This window comes from Perissodus microlepis, chromosome 17 (genome assembly GCF_051167445.1).
Source record: "Perissodus microlepis isolate ML-2025 ecotype Zambia chromosome 17, ASM5116744v1, whole genome shotgun sequence".
Lineage (NCBI taxonomy): Eukaryota > Metazoa > Chordata > Actinopteri > Cichliformes > Cichlidae > Perissodus > Perissodus microlepis.
This window is the reverse complement of record NC_140477.1, coordinates 21,698,266-21,717,402: the sequence shown is the minus strand read 5'-3', so window position 1 is coordinate 21,717,402 and position 19,137 is coordinate 21,698,266. Positions and strand designations below refer to the sequence as shown.

The window sequence follows — 19,137 nt, the reverse complement described above, 5'->3', positions numbered from 1 at the left end:
CTCAACAGCTTCAAAGCTAAGTTTGACTGGGAACCTCAAAGCTCAATAGCCTGCATCAACAGAAATTCACTGCAGCCTATGTAATATTTGATGCGTCATTATTTATTCCAGTCTGTCTTGCAAATACATGTTTGTGCTGCAATGTCATGCACAAACACAAACTATTAGATCCTTAAGATCAAACTTATGTCAAAATTGTTTCATTCTTTTGGTCCATTGGAGTTTGGTAAGCCATCAAACATCGCTATTGGAAACTAAGAATATTACATGTAATTGCTTGTTTGGCCAAAAATGGGTAAATGGTGTCATTTGGTAAAAAACATTAAAAACTACAATTTTCATGTGTTGAGTTAAGAATGAAAGCAATTTTACCTAAATTGCATGATTTAGTACTGTAAATAACAAGGAATCAAAAAAGGTGGTTATAATGGGTTTCAATTGGCCAAAAATGGCCACGATAGAGCCAAGAGGAACAATTTGATGTATAGTGTATATTATTGATGTATTTAAGGAGTTGAAGTTAAAAATTGAAAAATCTGAAAAAAAAATCGAGACCCTTGGAAAGTTTCATTCCATTTGCTTTAACACAGCGAAAATGATTGAAAAAAAGAAAAGTGAAGTGGCCACAAATGGCCACCATAGAGCCCAGAGGGTTAAGAAAGTTTAAGAAACTTGAGGGAGTGAGATAAACAAATACATGTAACTACAAAAGAAAAAAATGAGAGAGAATAAGAGAAATGATGCAGGGTTTAGCTTCGTGCAACTTTTTTCAAATGCAGCTTTATTAAAAAATGTTTGAACATTTTGTGGCTTCACACAATACTTCTAGGTTTTCAGCCATTTTTCATTATTTTCAAATGCTTTCATTCCGTCTGCACAGGAAAAATAAAATCTGATGATAATTACTTTCGTGAGTCTAATTTTCCAGGATGGAAGCACAACAGCATTTATGTTTATGCCACAGTTTAACACGGTTAAGCAAACCTTTCAGAACTGCTTTGAAAGTATTCACATGAGGCCTATCCCTCCACAGAGATCCACCCTCCAGCTGTTAGAGGTCCCAGCTGTCTGTGAAAAATTGGATCAATTGCAGCGTCGCCATGGCAGCCACCCTCACATGAGTGATGGCTGCTCAGTCCTGCAGTGAAATCAACTGTTAGAGGTTTAATGTGTGTGAGACATTAAGTCTAACATAAGCACTTTTTTGACCAATCTGCCTTCAACGGCTCAGAATAAAATCTAAACACTATATTTATTTATCACTGCATTTACATTTAGTTCATGTTACTTAAAAGTCCCGCAAGAAGGGCTGAAAATCCCTGTTAATCCCTATTAAGAAAATTGCTACAAGAGATTATTAAGCATATTTTCAAACATGTTTCATTACTATGATGCAAATGTTAATAATGTAATAAAACCCTTAAACTAAAATGCAAGGCATAAGAAATTAATAATGCACTCGCACACAATTAATAACATGTTAATAGTATTCTATATTAATATTAAATATATTTGAGAGTTAATATATATTAAGAATCCAAGAAATACTTGTTTTTTAATAATACCGATTTTGTGATATTGTAATTAATATAAAGTACTTTTCTTCCAAATACAAATATTGGTCCAAAAAAAGAAATCTGTGATTATTTTATTTGCAAATAACCGGATGTACAAACCTTTGCGTCACAGCTGTATGTTATAAATAAATCCAGATCGATTTGTATTTCTTCCACTTCCTATGGGCTCAAAGGAAGTGATACATACAAATCTCTTTTACGCACACACAAATTCTTTTTACACATACAAATCTTTTTTACGCTCACACAAATTCTTTTTACACATACAAATCTTTTTTACGCTCACACAAATTCTTTTTACACATACAAATCTTTTTTACACACACACAAATTCTTTTTACACATACAAATCCTGATTTACAAGTACAAAACTGATATACAAGTACAAAATATTTATGACCACAATTTGAGCCCATACTTATCCTATCGGTATTACGGTAGGATCAGGCCACACCCCTACATATGTTGGGTTCTCTGATTAGATTACTGCTGTCACGTGACCCGACAATAGCGGAAGAAGAAGGCTCGACCGCAGAGAGAAGGTAAGGAAATAAACAAAATAAAGACATGTCGTTTTAACGGGGAAAACTCCCGGTAGTGTTTTTACTTCCCGCACGTATACAGAGCCTGGGGCTCGCTGCTGACGGACCCGGTGTTCGGGCTCGGTTTGGACAGTAGGTTTACTCAAGTGACGCGTTTTTTTTGGTCGTTCCGGTTCGTGTCGACAGAAAGCGAAAATAATACACGAACAGATCAAACAGATACCGGATCGATAACCAGCCCAGAGGAGCTCGTGCGGCACGGGGTCAGCAGATAACCTGAAGTGTGATGGCCCGCAGGTGGAAGCGTTCAGCTGTGTTCGTGTTTAACCGGAAACCGTAAACAGTAAACAGAAACAAAGGTTAAAGACGTCACCGTTTGTCCGGTAACGACCCACATCGGCTGAATAACCTTCATGTTGCGCGCACTTTTACCTTTTTCTTGTTTCAGGCCTCAAACGGGAATTTCCAGGCAGCTGTCGTGACGTCACGACGCAACCGGTGACGCAGCGAAAAAACATTTTTTTAAACTTTTATTTTTTTAATATATATTATTAAGTGGCGGGAGTGTTCCAACCAGGTGCTTTTTATTTATTGATTGATTTATTACTGATATGTACAGCAGTTTAACACTGTCACTTTAGTTGTTTCTGCTGAATATTGATCTATTGTTTTTGCTCTTTATCGATTAGCTGTTTGTGGACTCTACACCACAGCCAGCTAATGGATGCATCTTAGAAACAACTGATCAATATAACAGCTGAACAGTGTAGATCAGAAATACCTGACCCATACAAACCACAAATAACAATCAATGGATGCCACAAATACAGATCAGTATACACCAAAACGCCCAATCAGTATCGATGATTTGTTCAGTACTGTTTAGTACTGATGACCTGATTGTTGATTGATCAATATAAATCAGACACAGCCAGAGTCTCTAGTGTGTATAAACTGGCTGGTTATGCTGTATATTGATGAGTACTGAGTGACAGGCCCTTAGTTTTTCAAAGTAAGACTAACATGCTTCTAAGAGAAAATAAACTCTCAGAAATGCCTCAGATTTTCAAAGTAAAGGCCCTCAGTTAGGGTTTATCATACTTTAAGTTACTAGATTTTCTAAATAAAAATCTGCTTCTTACTGTATCAGTAACAACTGCTGTCTCCTTCTTAGCTAATCTATTTACCTCCAAGTGTTTAAGCAGTAAACTCGACTGATCGGGTTGTGTTGTGTATTGATCGTTGTTTCCCTTGATGTTGATCAGTTTGTGCTGTGTCTGCAGGATCACCCGCAGCCTTCAGGATGCAGAGCACCGCCAACTACCTGTGGCTGATCTCAGACCTGCTCGGTCAGGGAGCGACGGCAAATGTTTACCGTGGACGGCATAAGGTATGTCGCCATGCCACATACCTTGTTTTTTTCTCTCTGGAAATACAGAAACACTCCGTGAAGATATCAAGATATTTTTATTCTGGTTTTGATCCCTTCTGTTTATGAAGAAGTGAACTGTTTCAAAGTCTTTCAGCAATATTTGAGTTCAGAACTGATGGTAGACAGCAGATAGATATTGAGTGTTTCCCCTGATTGCAAAGGGGAAACATTCAGGTACGCTTACAGTTTATGGTTTAACATGTCAGAGTGAGAGGCTCATATGTTATTTTCACCTTCTCAAACCTAAAGATGTCACTTGGACACATTCCAGAAAGCAGGTTTAAAAAAATTCTAAACCTGAACTCTGAGTTTCGGTTCTACAAAAGCCAATCAGAGTTTGTTTTTGTCCTGAGTCACAAAATCCACAATTATCCATTATTATCCACAGTTAACGAATAACAAGTTAACATTAGTTTCTTGTTTGTAAAGACGTGAAAGCTCTCATATGAGCTTTGATTCCGACTGAAAAAGAGCCAGGCAGCTACTTCTGCATGAGGGGCGGAGTCATTGACTTCACAGTCTGTTACCCTGGTAACCTCATCTCGGGGTGAACAAACTCAGTCTTTAGTAAAACCTGCGTTATTGATCTTCACACCGATGTTGATCTCATTTATTTGTTCCAGGTTGAATTCATTCATAAAAACTTTGTTACTGTGCAGAAAAGTTTCTCCTTTTCAGATCTGAATAATTTAATCTGATGTCGGGTTGAGTTTCGTGTCTGAGCTCAGCTTGTGCTTTAAACCCTTCACGCTGCCTTCAGCCTGCAGACTACGCTGAGGGCAAATTTCTCCCAGAATATTTATGGTCCTTCTGAGTTTCACCTCTTTTAAAAACAGGATTTATTTAAAAAGTGATGATTCCTGAGTGTAATGTACACGTCTGTTTGTAGAAAACCGGCGACCTATACGCTGTCAAGGTGTTCAACAACCTGAGTTTTCTGCGGCCGCTCGATGTCCAGATGAGAGAGTTTGAGGTGCTGAAGAAACTCAACCACAAGAACATCGTGAAGCTGTTTGCTGTGGAGGAGGAGGTCAGTAACTTCATGTTTTATTCTTACTGAGAATATTTAGTCCTAGCAAGTGAAAGATCCCTGATTTGATCCCAGGAGGAAACGTGAATCTTCCAGAAATAACATGTTAGGTTAGCTAGGGTTGTTGCACATCTGGGCCACATCTGGGCCCAGATGTGCAACTGCTGGCCCACATTCGGGCCTGGCTGTTGTTGTTGATTCAGATCGAGTCTACATGCTTTAACGCAGCTTCAGGTTCATCTTATATGAGCCAGATGTCAGGTATGTCGCGACTTTTTGGCTCACACAATACCTGTGAGTCCCATAACTGAGCTGAAAGGCCCAAAAGTGTCTGAATGATGTGAGGCCATGATAAAGAGCTCAGCTCCACTCTGCCAGACAGAAACCTCTGAAGATTTGACCCACGACTCATACTCACTGCGAAAAAGAACCCGTCAGACAAATGAAGGCGAGCACAAGGATGAGGTATTGCCACTGTATCCTTGGCTTCATTTATTTGTTCAGCTGTCTAAGTTTACAGAGTTTATTCAGCTGTAAATGTGAACAATATTCAGCAGAATTTGGGAGTGTTACCTGCTCTTCATAGTTAAGTTATATTTAATTAAAAAAAGCAGAAAATATTATTTTAATTTTTCATGTTGTTGATCTTCAAAACCTTGAAAGCTGCCACTAAAGATTCCCATCATCATAAAATTGGTTTATAGCCCAAAACAAGAAGGAATAGTTCCTCTAATGTAAGAGGAGGAAAAGAAGATGGAGCCTAAAAAACAGAAACAAGAGTGAAGTCCTAAATATTTAAATTGAAGACAAAAGTATAACATTTTTTATGACATAAATCTGACAACAACATTCAGATTTCACATTTTTTAGTTTTTAATGTAAAGATTCAAATTTCATGGTTATTAAAAGAGTTTTGCAGATGTTTGTTTCAGTAACTAAAACAAGTAATTTTTAGCCCTGAATTAGCCTGTTGGGCGCTTCTACCTCCTGACTCTCAGCTCCAGCTTTAGTTTCAGCTTTTAGGCTCAGTTTATGTGGTTCTTCAAAGTGAATTCAAACTAAACTAACATCTAACATGTAAAAATTGACCAAAACTGAAATTATATTTTGTAGCTGAGAAATAATGTTGACATCTTTAAGGAGAGTAAAAACATCCTTCTAACGTCCTCCTCCTCCTCTCAGTCCAACACCCGTCACAAGGTCCTGGTGATGGAGTACTGTCCCTGCGGGAGTCTCTACACTGTCTTGGAGGAGTCGTCCAATGCGTATGGACTCCCCGAGGATGAGTTCCTCATTGTTCTCCATGATGTTGGTGAGGGACACATTTAACTGTGACACTCTGCGTTGGTTCCAGCCGATCAGGTTCTTTTAAATGTGAAATCTTGCTCTGAGAAGTTTCAGCAGTTAAAAGGAAATCAAACACGAGTGATCAGTCTTCTCTTTAAATGTGGAAAGAAATGCATATAAATGGTTCAATATGGAGACTGAAACTCTCTCTGATTGGTTGTTGTGTCCCCTTCAGTGGCAGGTATGAACCACCTGAGAGAGTACGGCATCGTTCACCGGGACATCAAACCGGGAAACATCATGAGGGTGATCGGAGAGGACGGACGCTCCGTCTACAAGCTGACCGACTTTGGAGCAGCGAGAGAGCTGGAGGACGACGAGCAGTTTGTGTCTCTGTATGGCACTGAGGAGTACCTGGTCAGCAAAACAAACGCACGCAGTGAACAGGAACTGTAGATAAAAGATGGCAGCATACACAAACATGCCAGTGAGTGATGTCACAGCTGGTGCAGCTGCTGCTGAGTAACTCTTCTTCATATGTCTCTTATGCAGCACCCTGACATGTATGAGCGTGCTGTGCTGAGAAAAGACCACCAGAAGAAGTACGGAGCCACGGTGGACCTGTGGAGCATTGGCGTCACGTTCTACCACGCCGCTACTGGCAGCCTTCCCTTCAGACCTTTCGAAGGTCCGCGCAGGAACAAAGAAGTCATGTGAGAGCTCGCTGTGACCTTTGACCCATTCTGACAGGAATTGGACTGAGCTGAAACTTACCCAGCTGTTTGTCTGCCTCAGGTATAAAATCATCACAGAAAAGCCGTCTGGGACGATCTCTGGCCATCAGAAGTGTGAGAACGGGAAGATCGAGTGGAGCACAGAGATGCCGGTGTCCTGCAGCCTGTCAAAGTATGAGACCCTCACACACCCTGATCATCACGCTCATGAACAAACATGTTGAGAGATATATGTGTGGAAATGTCTCGGCCTGTTGTTTCCTTCATGGTCACACACACAGATCATGTCTCTGGTTTTGTTTCAGGGGTCTTCAGAGCCTCCTGACCCCAGTTCTCGCCAACATCCTGGAAGCCGATCAGGAGAAATGTTGGGGCTTCGATCAGTTCTTCGCTGAGACCAACGACATCCTGCACCGAACCGTCGTTTATGTCTTCAGCCTGCAGCAGGCCACGCTGCACCACGTCTACATCCATGAGTACAACACGTAAGCCTTGAGTGCCCGTGCACCTGCTTTCTCAAACAGTCTGCGCGGTGTCTGAAAGCTGCTGTTCTTCATGTGCCCACAGGGCAGCGCTGTTCCAGGAACTGTTGTGCCGCAGGACCAGCATCCCTCTGCATAATCAGGAGCTGCTTTACGAGGGCCGCCGCCTCGTCCTCGACGCCAACCGCCAGGCCAAGACTTTCCCCAAGACCTCCAGAGAAAATCCCATCATGCTCGTCAGCCGTGAGTCCGTCGCCACCGTGGGACTCATCTTTGAAGATCGTATGCACTTCCTTTTTTTTTCTTCTGTCATGTTTAATAAAACCAGAATTGATGTGATGGGTTTTGTGATGGGATATGTTGGTTAGAAACTGGACCTGATTTTGTTTTCACAGCCAGTCCTCCTAAAGTTCAGCCCCGCTATGACCTCGACCTGGACGCCAGCTACGCAAAGGTACTGAACTCACATCATCTTAGCTGTGAATCTGATTGGCCCAGGAAAAAAATAGTAAAACATTGCTAGTTTATACGGCCTGTTCAATTACAGGAGCTTAGGTGTGTCAGCATAAGAAATCAGGACCACTTCAGGATGAACTCTAACCCATTAATCTTTCTCTAATTCACTCATCTGGTGACTTTTAAGAAAAAAGTTTATTTTAAACTCTTACAAACAGATTTACAGAGTTAGAAAGACTGAACTACACAGAATAATTCTGAACTATTTTTAAATAGATAGATAAATAGAGACTAGAAATGATTGCAAAGGGACTCTAAAAATAACTTATAGATCACCCCAAGACAGCTGGGTTAGGCTCCAGCCTCCCCGCCGTGACCCTGAAAAGGATAAGTGGAAGAGGATGGATGGATGGGTACAAACTACCACAAAAAAACGTGAAGCTTTTTGCAGAGGGACCACCGTGAGCCAGTCTTTTTTCCTTCAGTCCCTCGATGCTCGCTGACCTTCCTCTTCCTGTTGTTCAGACTTTTGCAGGAGATGTCGGCCATTTGTGGAAAACTTCAGAGTCTCTGCTGCTTTATCAGGAGCTGGTGCGGAAAGGAGTTCGAGGTTTAATGTAAGTTCACATCACAAAAATCTTCTCAGATGTGGAGCTCAGTTGGTTTTCTCATGTGACGTCATTTTTCTTTGTGTCTTTACTCGTGCAGTGAGCTGATGAAGGAGGACTACAATGAGATTATGCGCAAGAAGTTGGAGGTTTTCCATCTGTGTAACTTCTGCACACAGATGTTGGAGAAGACTGAGCAGCTGTGAGTGAGGCCGTTAACCTGCACACTGCTCCTACAGATGCATCACAAACAAACAAAGCCAGCGCCTGACCCTTAGATTAGCGAGATCAATGGCCTCAGTTCTAACTTATATAGATCCTAATGTCACATGATCAAGTTTCCACAACATAAAAATCTGTCATGTCTTAAAACAAGGAGACTCAAAACCGCTGCAGTGAACAACCGGCCCAAAGAGCCTCTTGCAGAGACTAGAAACAACGAGACTTGGAACTATCACCAAGTAGCACAAAGACTCATGTAGTTACTACCAAAACACTTGACATTAATAAAAAAAAAATAAAAAAATATTATTGCCAAGAGACTCAAAACTTAAAATTATCACAAAGAGACTGAAGTTACCAAAGGGACTCAGAACAAGTATTGAAAGCATTTACTTCTGAGACTTAAAACTACTGCAAAACAAGTCCACAGAAACTTGACACTACATTTAATAGTCTCTAGTAGAGCAGGGAGATATGACCAAAAATATTTATCACAATATACATTTGAAAATTTGCGATAACGATGTAACTGACGATATAATTGACAGTAGACAAAATACTTTACAACTCCACAACTTTATTAGTGCAAAAAAACATCACAAACATGTATTTTCACTTAAACAAACAGCTGTTTTTTATGTGCAATAAAGTTATATAAAAATTTTACAGTGCAAATGCAAATTCCTCGCTGACAGTTTAACCAAAAGGCATTTCCAGTGGAAATTGGCCGACATATCCTCAGCATAACCATGTATAATATCCATCCATTCGCTTCCGCTTATCCTTTTCAGGGTCGCGGGGGGCGCTGGAGCCTATCCCAGCTATCATAGGGCGAGAGGCGGGGTACACCCTGGACAGGTCGCCAATCTGTCACAGGGCCAACACACAGGGACAGACAACCATTCACACTCACATTCATTCACACATTCACACCTAGTGACAATTTGGATTATCCAATTAACCTATCCCCACAAGCTGCATGTCTTTGGACGGTGGGAGGAAGCCGGAGTACCCGGAGGGAACCCACGCAAACACGGGGAGAACATGCAAACTCCACACAGAAAGACCCCGGCCTGATGTTGGAATTGAACTCAGGACCTTCTTGCTGTGCGGCAACGGTGCTAACCACCGTGCTGCCATGTATAATATCCACAAAACTTAAAAAGAGGTTATACACACACAATACGGTAATATTATGTTGAAGCACAGTACGTATCACTCCGCGAGGCTCCTGCCTACGATAGCTGTAATGCTCCGACAATCCATCAAGCGGTGCGTTTTTGTAGCTTAGCAAAGTCGTACTAAAAGATTTGACAGATTTTCAAGCCCCGTCTACCACATAAAATCATTTCGAGGTCAGTAAACACAACCAGAATTCATACATAAGGCACACGGGATTATAAGGGGCACTGTCGATTTTCAGAAAAATCAAAGGATTGATTTTAAGTGTGCTGTATTTTCCAAAAAACACGGTAATAACGACGGCCCGCTAGCATGTGCTACCAAAAATAGTGCTTTGTTGTGTATCTGAGGGACAAAAGCTAAACCAGTTCCACACCACTGAAGTTGCAGCATTTTTACAAACCAATTCTGTTTCATCTGTTTCATTCAACGATCTGCTTTCGCCCTTCTCATTCTCCGTCACCATCATACTTTTTCCGCCATGTGCGTATGAAAACAAAGGCACTGCGCATGCGTGTTTTACCCATATTCTATCGTGATATTTCATTTTCTTATCGTTGCCGAACAGTATTACCGTGAACGGTATGATATAGCCAGCCCTAGTCTCAAGTTGTTTTTCCACCAACCTCGAATTTCTGTTTAAGACTGAACAAATCCACAAAGTCACTGTAAGCAACACTCTTAGACATTTATGGTCACAGTTCTTTAGATCTGTTTTTCATAATTCAGCCTTCATTAACTGTTAAAAGTGAAATGTAATGCAGTGTTTGAATAATAATAATTTCCAGAGTGTAATCCTGAATGTTTTGTTAATAACGTGACGCTCTCGCTGTGCTTCAGGTTCGAGGTGCTGATGCAGGCCAACATGCTGTCGTCAGAATACGACGAGATCTCAGACATGCACAAGAAAGTTCTCAGAGTGAGTGCTGGCGCTCTTTTCCTGTCTCTGTGCATCACATTTGTTATTCAGACATCTTTCTAACATGCTGCAGTTCTTTGTCTCTCAGACTCTCCAGATTTTTATCAGCTTGGTTCTTAAAACCTCTGAACGAGCTGAAACCCATAAATCCTCTTTTTTAATTTTATTGTAACCTGACAGTAATAATCTGAGAGAACAGCCACACTGAACTCTTGGTGGTGACTCTGATTTTGAGTTTGAGAATTGAAGAAACTTTAACTTTAAATATTTTGCTCTTCATAAAAATATATCCTGTCAAAATTATGCAAGTTAGAAATATGAACATGCTGCCAAAAACCCCAGAAAAAATAAATGAAAGCATACACAAGGTTCGAGCCGCATGTAGACGGAGCTGGGGCATTGCTTCAGGAAAGGAACTAATAAACTGTGCGGGCCATTCAGTGTCGTACTTTCCCTTGAGTGTATCATTACACTGCAGCTCCATCTGAATCTGCACAGGTGCAGTTCAGCAAAGTCCGCTGACTTGGTTCAGCATTACTTGGCAACAGGGAAAGTGAGGCAGGTTGCACTGGTGCATTTGTGACAGCTTCACTTGAAATGCCTTCACCACATCATACATGCCATGCCCATGAACTGACAGATTTCCTGAGCTCAAAAACTCTATTGAGAATTTTTATCCCATCTCAGCCAACGGACCTCTGTATGATGAGGAATGTCGGCAAACTCTGAATCTATTTCCCACATAAAAGACTGAAATTGACAGTGATTTAAACTTTTAGCTCAGATAAAATTCATGGTCTGCGTTACGGTGATCATTACATGCTCCATTTTTAGGACTTTACCACACAGCCTTTCCTGGTGTATGATGCAGTGATATGCTGTTAACTCACCGGTACAGTTCTCCTCCTGCATCTTTACTTGCATCCTGCCGACTAGTCCACTTTTTTTCACCGCACAACACTGGCGCTCCATCTGTTGTAAGTCCAACAAGTTTGTCCCAGGGCAGTTTCATGTCGGTTACACTTTGACATACGTTTTAAAAAATGTCTTTCCCTGTCGTTGTCCCGTGCATCGATTTAATTTCCAATATTTCCTCTCCACGGATGAAGATGGCCAGCTGTGCAATGTCCATCATGTCTATACTTTCATCCACAGCAAGAGAGTATGCAATAAAGTTTTTGCTTCTTTCACACAACTGTGTTCTTAAATCAGTGGCCATCTCACAAACCCGATCAGCAATCGTATTTCTGCTCAGGCTCACATTTGCCAAAATCTGCGTTTTGTCTGGACACAAGACGTTGCACAGCTTCATCATGCAGCTCTTCAGAGTGGTACCGGGCTGATTTGGCTCCTCTGCTACAATAAAACTTGCTTTCACAACAACTTCACTTTGTGATTTTGCTCTGGTGAAAAAAGTCTGCTGAAATGTCAGATTCTTCTTTAGCTCTTCTACTTTCTGTAGTTTCTGCTCTGCATTTAGGTTTTTCAGCTTATCCTGACGTTTTGTCTCGTAGTGCCGTCTTAAATTAAATTCCTTAATTACAGCCACATTAGCTCTACTAATAACACACATGGGTTTACCAGCAATGTCTGTAAACATATATTCAGTCACCCACCGGTGCTGAAAGGCTCTGCTTTCAGAATCAACTTTTCTCTCCACCATTGTGCGCGGCTAGCTTCGCAATAACGGAAGTTTGACTTGATTGACGCGGGAATGTTCCCAGTTAGCCTAGCCTTCAGCGAGGAGGCTGCAGCGCTGCATTATGGGATCTGTAGTTTGTATATTATTAGCGCCTCATATCGCTGGGCCATGCGTAACAATAATAGTACATCTATATAAAATGATCTCGCGGGCCGGATATAATTGTACGCCGGGCCGGATGTGGCCCGCGGGCCTTGACTTTGACACATGTGGTTTAAAAGGTCAAACTTAACAGCTGAGTAGGACTATAAGAAAAATGCTTAGTAGTTTTGTGACACTGACTCTCAGAAACACTTGAGTTAAGAATTTTTGGTCACGTGCTCACTTTAAAAACCTCCAGTATCACCATACATATGATATCATTAGAGTCTGAGGTTGTCTGTTAATTACGGTGCAGTCGTCTCACTGTGCCTCATTTCTTTCAACTGTTTTTAAAATGTTGGTGATTTTTCTTTGTTTCGTTCTGACGTAATGTTTCTGTGCAGATCTCCGGCTCTCTGGAGCCCATCGAACGTACAACACAAGACGTCAAGAGTAAATTTCTGCCTGGAGGCCTTCTGACCGACACTTGGACGCAGCAAGTTGGGACGCACCCTGAGGACAGGAAGTAAGTTTGAAAGAACAGCAAATAATAATGCAAAAGTGATGTGTGGTGATGCAGTGTGTGACGCTGGGCTTTTTCTCTGCAGTGTGGAGAAGATCAAAGTGCTGCTGGACGCCATCACCGCCATCTACCAGCAGTTCAAGAAGGACAAAGCAGAGAGACGTGAGTTCACAAACACGGCTGCAGATTCAGCTGTTTATCTGTGGAGGAAGAGTCATCGTTAAATCACGTTTCATTTAGAACCAGCTTCACCTACAGTCTGCATCAGGGTCAAAACTTCTGTTGTTCTAAGGAGATTTATTGATGAGGCTCAGAGACAAAAAGCCTGTACACAGTTAGCTTCACGGCTGGTCCAACAGCACATGTATTTGTAGGAGTTTCCTTTTCAGAGCACCTAATAATTCTGGAAGATTATTTAAAGAAAACATAAAAACATGATTTACAGCACACACTTTACTGCAGATTGTACCATATCAGCAGCTTTTATTTCATGCCCGATGTTGCTATGTGGCTGTTCATTTCTTCACAATTTGCACAATACCTGTGGTGTACTGCAAGGCTCAATTTTGGGTTACATTTTATTTTCTATTTATTTGCTTTCGTCTTCCATTGCTATGTAGATGACACTCACATTTACCTTCACAACCTCGCTGCTGTATTAAACTCTTTAAATGTCAGATGTTACGAAATATTCTGCACCTGCATAACAGAAAATCAGAAATCATTTCTATTTCTATTTCTTTCTTGAACAAAACAAACAAACTGAAACAAAAGTGATCCTCCATCAGTCGAAGTTTAAGATGTGGGATATGTGCAGCTCTCCTTTGTTGTCATTGTTGAGCTGTTCTTTTCCATTTACTGACAGCACACTTACAGTCTTCTGTTTAATAAAACCTTTTGTTTGCTGTTGAGGTTTACCAACAGTTATGATGACACGACACTGTCACGCTGTGCTTAAAGCAAATGAACTGAAGGTTTTAGTTAATTTAAGACAATTTTAAAATCTTTTAAACCGAGAGCATGTCGCTGTCACGGGAGTAAAAGTGAAACTTTAAATGGTTTGGTTTCATTTCTTCTGTTCAGGTCTGCCGTACAACGAGGAGCAGATCCACAAGTTTGACAAGTAAGTTCCGGTATTGTCAGCTATGTGGATGTCCTCCGTCAGGCTCCGCCTTCTTTCTGACGCCATGTTTTTGTTTCTCTCCTACAGACAGAAGTTGGTCCTTCACGCGAGTAAGGCCAGGACTCTGTTCACAGACGAGTGCGCAATGAAGTACCGTCTTTTCATCTCCAAGAGCGAGGAGTGGATGAGGTAATGACAGGTAATGACTGGGTCGTGACCCGAGCTCCTCTCGGCTTGAGTGTTGATGTTTTTCTGCTTTTTTTTTTTTTTTTTTTTTTCAGGAAAGTTCATCATGTGAGGAAGCAGCTGCTAAACCTGTCCAGTCAGCTGATCAGCATCGAGAAGGAGGTGACCATGCTGATGGAGAGAGCGATCAAGGTAAACATTAAAGCGATTTCCGGTGCTGGGCGGCTGACGCACGCGAAATCTGTCATCATAACTAAACACATTCGTTTACGGCCAGTTTCCCAGAATGAAGTCTGGAAGTGACAGAAACACGTGTCTGTTTGTTTGTCTTCCAGCTGCAGGAACAGCTGCCACAGAAAGTTCTTCCTCTGGTGTCCAGTGGCATGAAGCCTCAGGCCTACCTGAGCCAGAACACGCTGGTGGAGATGACTCTGGGGTTTGTTTGTTTCCTCTCTATTGTCGCATCGTGTTGAGTTCCATCTGAAGCAGCCGTGAGTGCTGACTCAGTGCTTCTGTGTTTCAGGATGAAGAAGCTGAAGGAGGAGATGGAGGGAGTGGTCAAAGAGTTGGCAGAAAACAACCATTTCTTAGAGAGGTCAGACTTTTCTGTTTTTAATTTAAGACTACGGTAAATCAGCTGCAGGTTCTGTTTCTATTGTTTGATTTAAAATGTAAAAAGTACGCAGACCGCTCGGAAACAGACGCAGGTTTGATGTTTATGGTTCTGAATTTATTGACTGAATGTTTTCTCTAAACCAGGGATATCAAATTTATTTTACACCGTAGCCCACATACAGCCCAGTCTGAGCCGAACCAGTGATATCTTAATATAAGATAAAGAAGTGCAGTGCAGACTGTCCTACAGTTATAAATCTGTCAGTTCTCAAAACCATTCCATTTAATGTCTTTTGTATTTGTTTATTTATTTTTATTGTGAACCCAATATAAAATCTGTAACTTTCTGTAATTTAATTGTTTACCTGTTACTTATTTATTTCAATGTAGTATGAATGACCATTGGGGAGCTCCTCACCATCAGCAAAAGCTGTAAAACTAAAATAAAGTTAAAAGTCCAAATTTCATGCCCTCCTTTGTATTTCCGAAGTCATGCAGTAGGCTAGTTGGAGTCTTTGGTCGGCCGATTCTGGCCCCAGGCCCTTATGTTTGACATAACGTTGATTTCTGTTTAATCAGCTCATGTAAAATTTAGACCTAAAAGATGCTTATGAGCGTGCCTCTGAATAATATGGACCAGTGTCAACTCTCTAACAAAACAATAAGGACAAAAATGAGCTGATCAGTGAAGTTTATTCTAAAAGAATTTGATTTTTAAAATCAAGTTGTCACACTTAGTACTACCAGTAATACCAGTATTCTAATGGTCGTCAAACCACAACTTTATTGATACATACTGAAGTGTCAACACTCATGATTAGGGTCTTTATGGGGGAAAAGTGAACATTATACAGATTATACATTATCCTCCTAAAGTTCCATTAAAATTAGATAATTATAATGTTAGTATATTTAATGAAGCAAATAATGTTACCTTCAACTAAAACAGTTTCAAATGTGGCCAACTTATTTTTTTTCTGCATTTTAAAGTTCAGCAGGTTTCTACTTCATAGTTTCAGAGCTGAAAAACACAAAAGTTCAGTTTAAAAACAGCAACCAACCCCACAGGAAGTCCGGAGGTGGGGGTCATTTTGACCTGGATTTATGAACACTGACACTCAACACGTGAACACTTTCTTAGAAACAGAATAAAAATATTTTTGTTTGCCTGAGCCAGCTTCTGAAAACCTGCCTTGAGCTTCTTGTTTCACTTTCTTTTATTTTAACTTTAGTGTGATTATTTTGGCACAAATGTGACTCTGTCCGGTCTGTATCACCTCTGCAGGTTTGGCACTCTGACACTGGATGGGGGCCTGAGAGGATGAGTGGAGTCGAGTGTCGCTGCAGTTTGTACATATTCTGTGTGTTTACTGTGTAAATAACGTCGGACTGTTGAAGACAAAGCTTTTTGTATGAGTCTCTGGAAACTCTGGCTCAATTGCTTCAGTCGCTTTAAAAGAAAAAGATCGGAGAGGTTTTCAGCTAAGGATCAGCGAAGGAATGCAGAGCAGCTTCATCCAATCACATCGCAAAGAGACCCTGAAACACCTTTGAGTATTTAGGCGGACACAGCCGGGAACAACAGGTTTAGGGAGGGTTTATGTCACGTTTGGAGTCAAATACTTTCGGCTGCAGGTGTTACTGGAAATGATGAATGGATTAAAGATCACCACAGGTGTGTTTACGTTGTTCTGTAGTTTTTCACCTGAAGTGGAATATTTAAGAGAACAGTTTTAATGGATTAAATGTTAATGGTTTAATGGGTAAAAAAAATAAAACAAACGTTAACTTCAATGTCTAAGGAGTATTTACTGGACCTTCTTTCAGCAACAGGCTCTGATTAATCTGATTTTACTCTGTAAAAACTTTAAAGCATGAGCAGAGTTTGAGATGCTTTGATATAGAAGTTTTAGGTTCTAATTAATATCAGGTAGAAAACATTTAAATCTCTGACTGATGATTCAGATGAAGCTGTTTCCTGCTTTTTGGGGCAAATTAGGCTAACATTATACAGAGTATATTATGGGGTATTTAATATTTTTCCAGCTGGATTAAGGAACATTTAAGGGTTTGAATCTGTGGAAAAATACAAAATGGCATTAAGTTTGCAATTAAAATAATTTTTAAAGTGTTAACTTCTGAAGTGTTCAACTTGATCTGAGTTTTTTAGAGGATTGTGTATTAAATTAGTTTTTTTTCCTTTGTTAAGTGTCATCAAATGTATTTATTTCCCTCTAAGTTGCATTAAAGTACTGTATTTATGGGGAAAGCTGGTGTCCTTTTAAAGGCACTGAATTTTATCGGACTGTGGATTGAACAGAATATTTCTGATTAATAATTATTTTTTTCTCATATGTTAGTCTCTCTTTGTCATACCTCTATCCTTCAGCTGGTCGTCCTTTTCGCTATCTTTGTTTTATTTCTTGTCCATAATTAAAATGCCAAGTGACTGTTTAAATGACCTGTAAATACGCCATTCAATCAATCAATAAATAAACTGATCAGGCATGAAGCTGTGTCAGCGTGACCTGTTGAACAGTTTCAGATTAAAAGAGTTGTTTCACACAAACTGCTCCAAAAAAGTGTTTAAGGGCAAACCCATCACAGCTCACCAGACCTCCCAGTCATGTGCTGGATTCTGTTTATCATTAATCACTTTACAACCTTCAAAGTAAAGATACTAAAAACATGCTGCTCTGATCTCCACCCAACAGCAGGTTTTCAGTTATTAAATACAAGACTGAAGGCAGAGACCCACAAACACGCACGCATGGATGCAGTACAGGCCTGAAGAGGAGGAAACACGTGATGCCTGTTGTTTCTAGACTTCAGGCAGATCCTGATTGCAGATATTAAAATGTGAGACTGTATAAATGTCTGCAATTCCTAGACAGTTAAAGAAACACTTGTTTTGAAGCCTAAACTAAAGGTGAAAGTTTACACCTCAAAAACACATCTCCATTGTTTAATTCAAAACCCACTGAGGTGGTGTACCAAGCAAAGCTGCAAAAGAGCTGTCTTTATCCAGAAACACATAGTTCTCCCTGTAATCTTTATCACAGCTTTAAGAATGAAGCTTAAAATAATAAAGAAATAATGTCATTCCCGGTTAAACTTTCCAAGCTTTAAGACATTGTTTTAATTACAAAAGGATTATTAGTTATTTATTTTAAGCTTGTGCTAATGTTTTTTAACTAAAAATTCACAGTACCGCTGACCTGATAGGTTAATTTGAATTTTCAAACGTATTACGTATAGCCACACGTGCGCACAATGGACCAATTAGCGATGTAGTAGCACCAGCGGCGGGCTATAAAGGGGCATCTCCGCAGTACCCTATAACGTTCATTTCACAAACCAAGATGGCCAGAACGAAGCAAACCGCCCGTAAATCCACCGGAGGAAAGGCTCCCAGGAAGCAGCTCGCCACCAAAGCTGCCCGTAAGAGCGCCCCGGCCACTGGCGGTGTGAAGAAGCCTCACCGCTACAGGCCCGGTACCGTGGCTCTGAGGGAGATCCGCCGTTACCAGAAATCAACCGAGCTGCTCATCCGCAAGCTTCCCTTCCAGCGCCTGGTCCGTGAGATCGCGCAGGACTTCAAGACAGACTTGCGCTTCCAGAGCTCTGCCGTTATGGCTCTGCAGGAGGCCAGCGAGGCTTACCTGGTCGGTCTCTTCGAGGACACAAATCTGTGCGCCATCCACGCCAAGCGGGTCACCATCATGCCCAAAGATATCCAGCTGGCTCGCCGCATCCGCGGGGAGAGGGCCTAAGTTGATCTGAGAGCAGTTTATGTACAACAACGGCTCTTTTAAGAGCCACACACACATCGGAAGAGCTTAGTTAATCTTTAATGTCATTAAGCCCAAGTTTGATTTACTGCTACTAAAAAACATTATCATGAATATAACATTAACTAACGTGTTAAGCACCAGACGTTTTGATCTGACCAGTTTATTGAACAGGCACAGTACAACGGGCGTTCTGTAAGGTTTTTATTTATTTTTAATTAAAAAGGCCATCAACCCTGATGAGTAATGATGGGATTTCTGGCTCTTTCTAGAGAACCGGCTCTTCAGGTTGTTCTGTTGCTTTAATTTATTAACCATAATATAAAATTATGCACAAAAGGAATTACTAATGTAAAAAAAAAAAAGTGATTTTATATATATGTTTATATATAAATATATGCGGTGGCCCCTAGAGACAAAGCACGTACAAATTCCAAAACAGAGCTACCCAGATCACTTAAATTACACAATTGAAAGCATATGTGTATTGTTTGTGTATTTATACACAAGCACTCATATATATTCAAATAATTTAAAGAAAAAATGTTCATTTACCTGTTACTACCACACACCAAATCCGGTCGTTGGTACTTCCTGGCTTGTGTAGCCACTAGGTAACAAAAGCTCAACACTGCGCCCAGCATC

The 19,137-nt window shown here is 40.7% G+C and overlaps 2 protein-coding genes and 1 pseudogene across 3 annotated transcripts; 2 read left to right on the top strand and 1 right to left on the bottom strand.

Annotated features, from left to right (window-relative positions):
• Positions 1 to 19,137, bottom strand: part of LOC146369571 (NACHT, LRR and PYD domains-containing protein 12-like) — a 335,320-nt pseudogene that overhangs the window by 107,517 nt on the left and 208,666 nt on the right.
• tbk1 (TANK-binding kinase 1) lies at positions 2,033 to 17,213 on the top strand. Of its 2 annotated transcripts, none has more exons than XM_084909169.1 (21): positions 2,033 to 2,119; positions 3,403 to 3,509; positions 4,441 to 4,581; positions 5,764 to 5,893; positions 6,104 to 6,285; positions 6,421 to 6,581; positions 6,664 to 6,774; positions 6,908 to 7,087; positions 7,170 to 7,366; positions 7,480 to 7,538; positions 8,066 to 8,157; positions 8,249 to 8,350; positions 10,393 to 10,471; positions 12,659 to 12,780; positions 12,863 to 12,939; positions 13,861 to 13,900; positions 13,988 to 14,089; positions 14,182 to 14,278; positions 14,422 to 14,522; positions 14,610 to 14,681; positions 15,987 to 17,213. In XM_084909169.1, the coding sequence occupies exons 2-21, from the start codon at positions 3,423 to 3,425 to the stop codon at positions 16,024 to 16,026; spliced, it is 2,172 nt and encodes a 723-aa protein (XP_084765295.1). In that variant the 5' UTR covers positions 2,033 to 2,119; positions 3,403 to 3,422; the 3' UTR covers positions 16,027 to 17,213. The 2 variants fall into 2 exon arrangements, with proteins under 2 accessions (XP_084765295.1, XP_084765296.1); XM_084909170.1 differs by lacking the exon at positions 2,033 to 2,119 and adding an exon at positions 2,132 to 2,502.
• Positions 18,036 to 18,749, top strand: LOC146369580 (histone H3). The gene has a single exon (XM_084909215.1). The coding sequence runs from the start codon at positions 18,064 to 18,066 to the stop codon at positions 18,472 to 18,474; it is 411 nt and encodes a 136-aa protein (XP_084765341.1). The 5' UTR covers positions 18,036 to 18,063; the 3' UTR covers positions 18,475 to 18,749.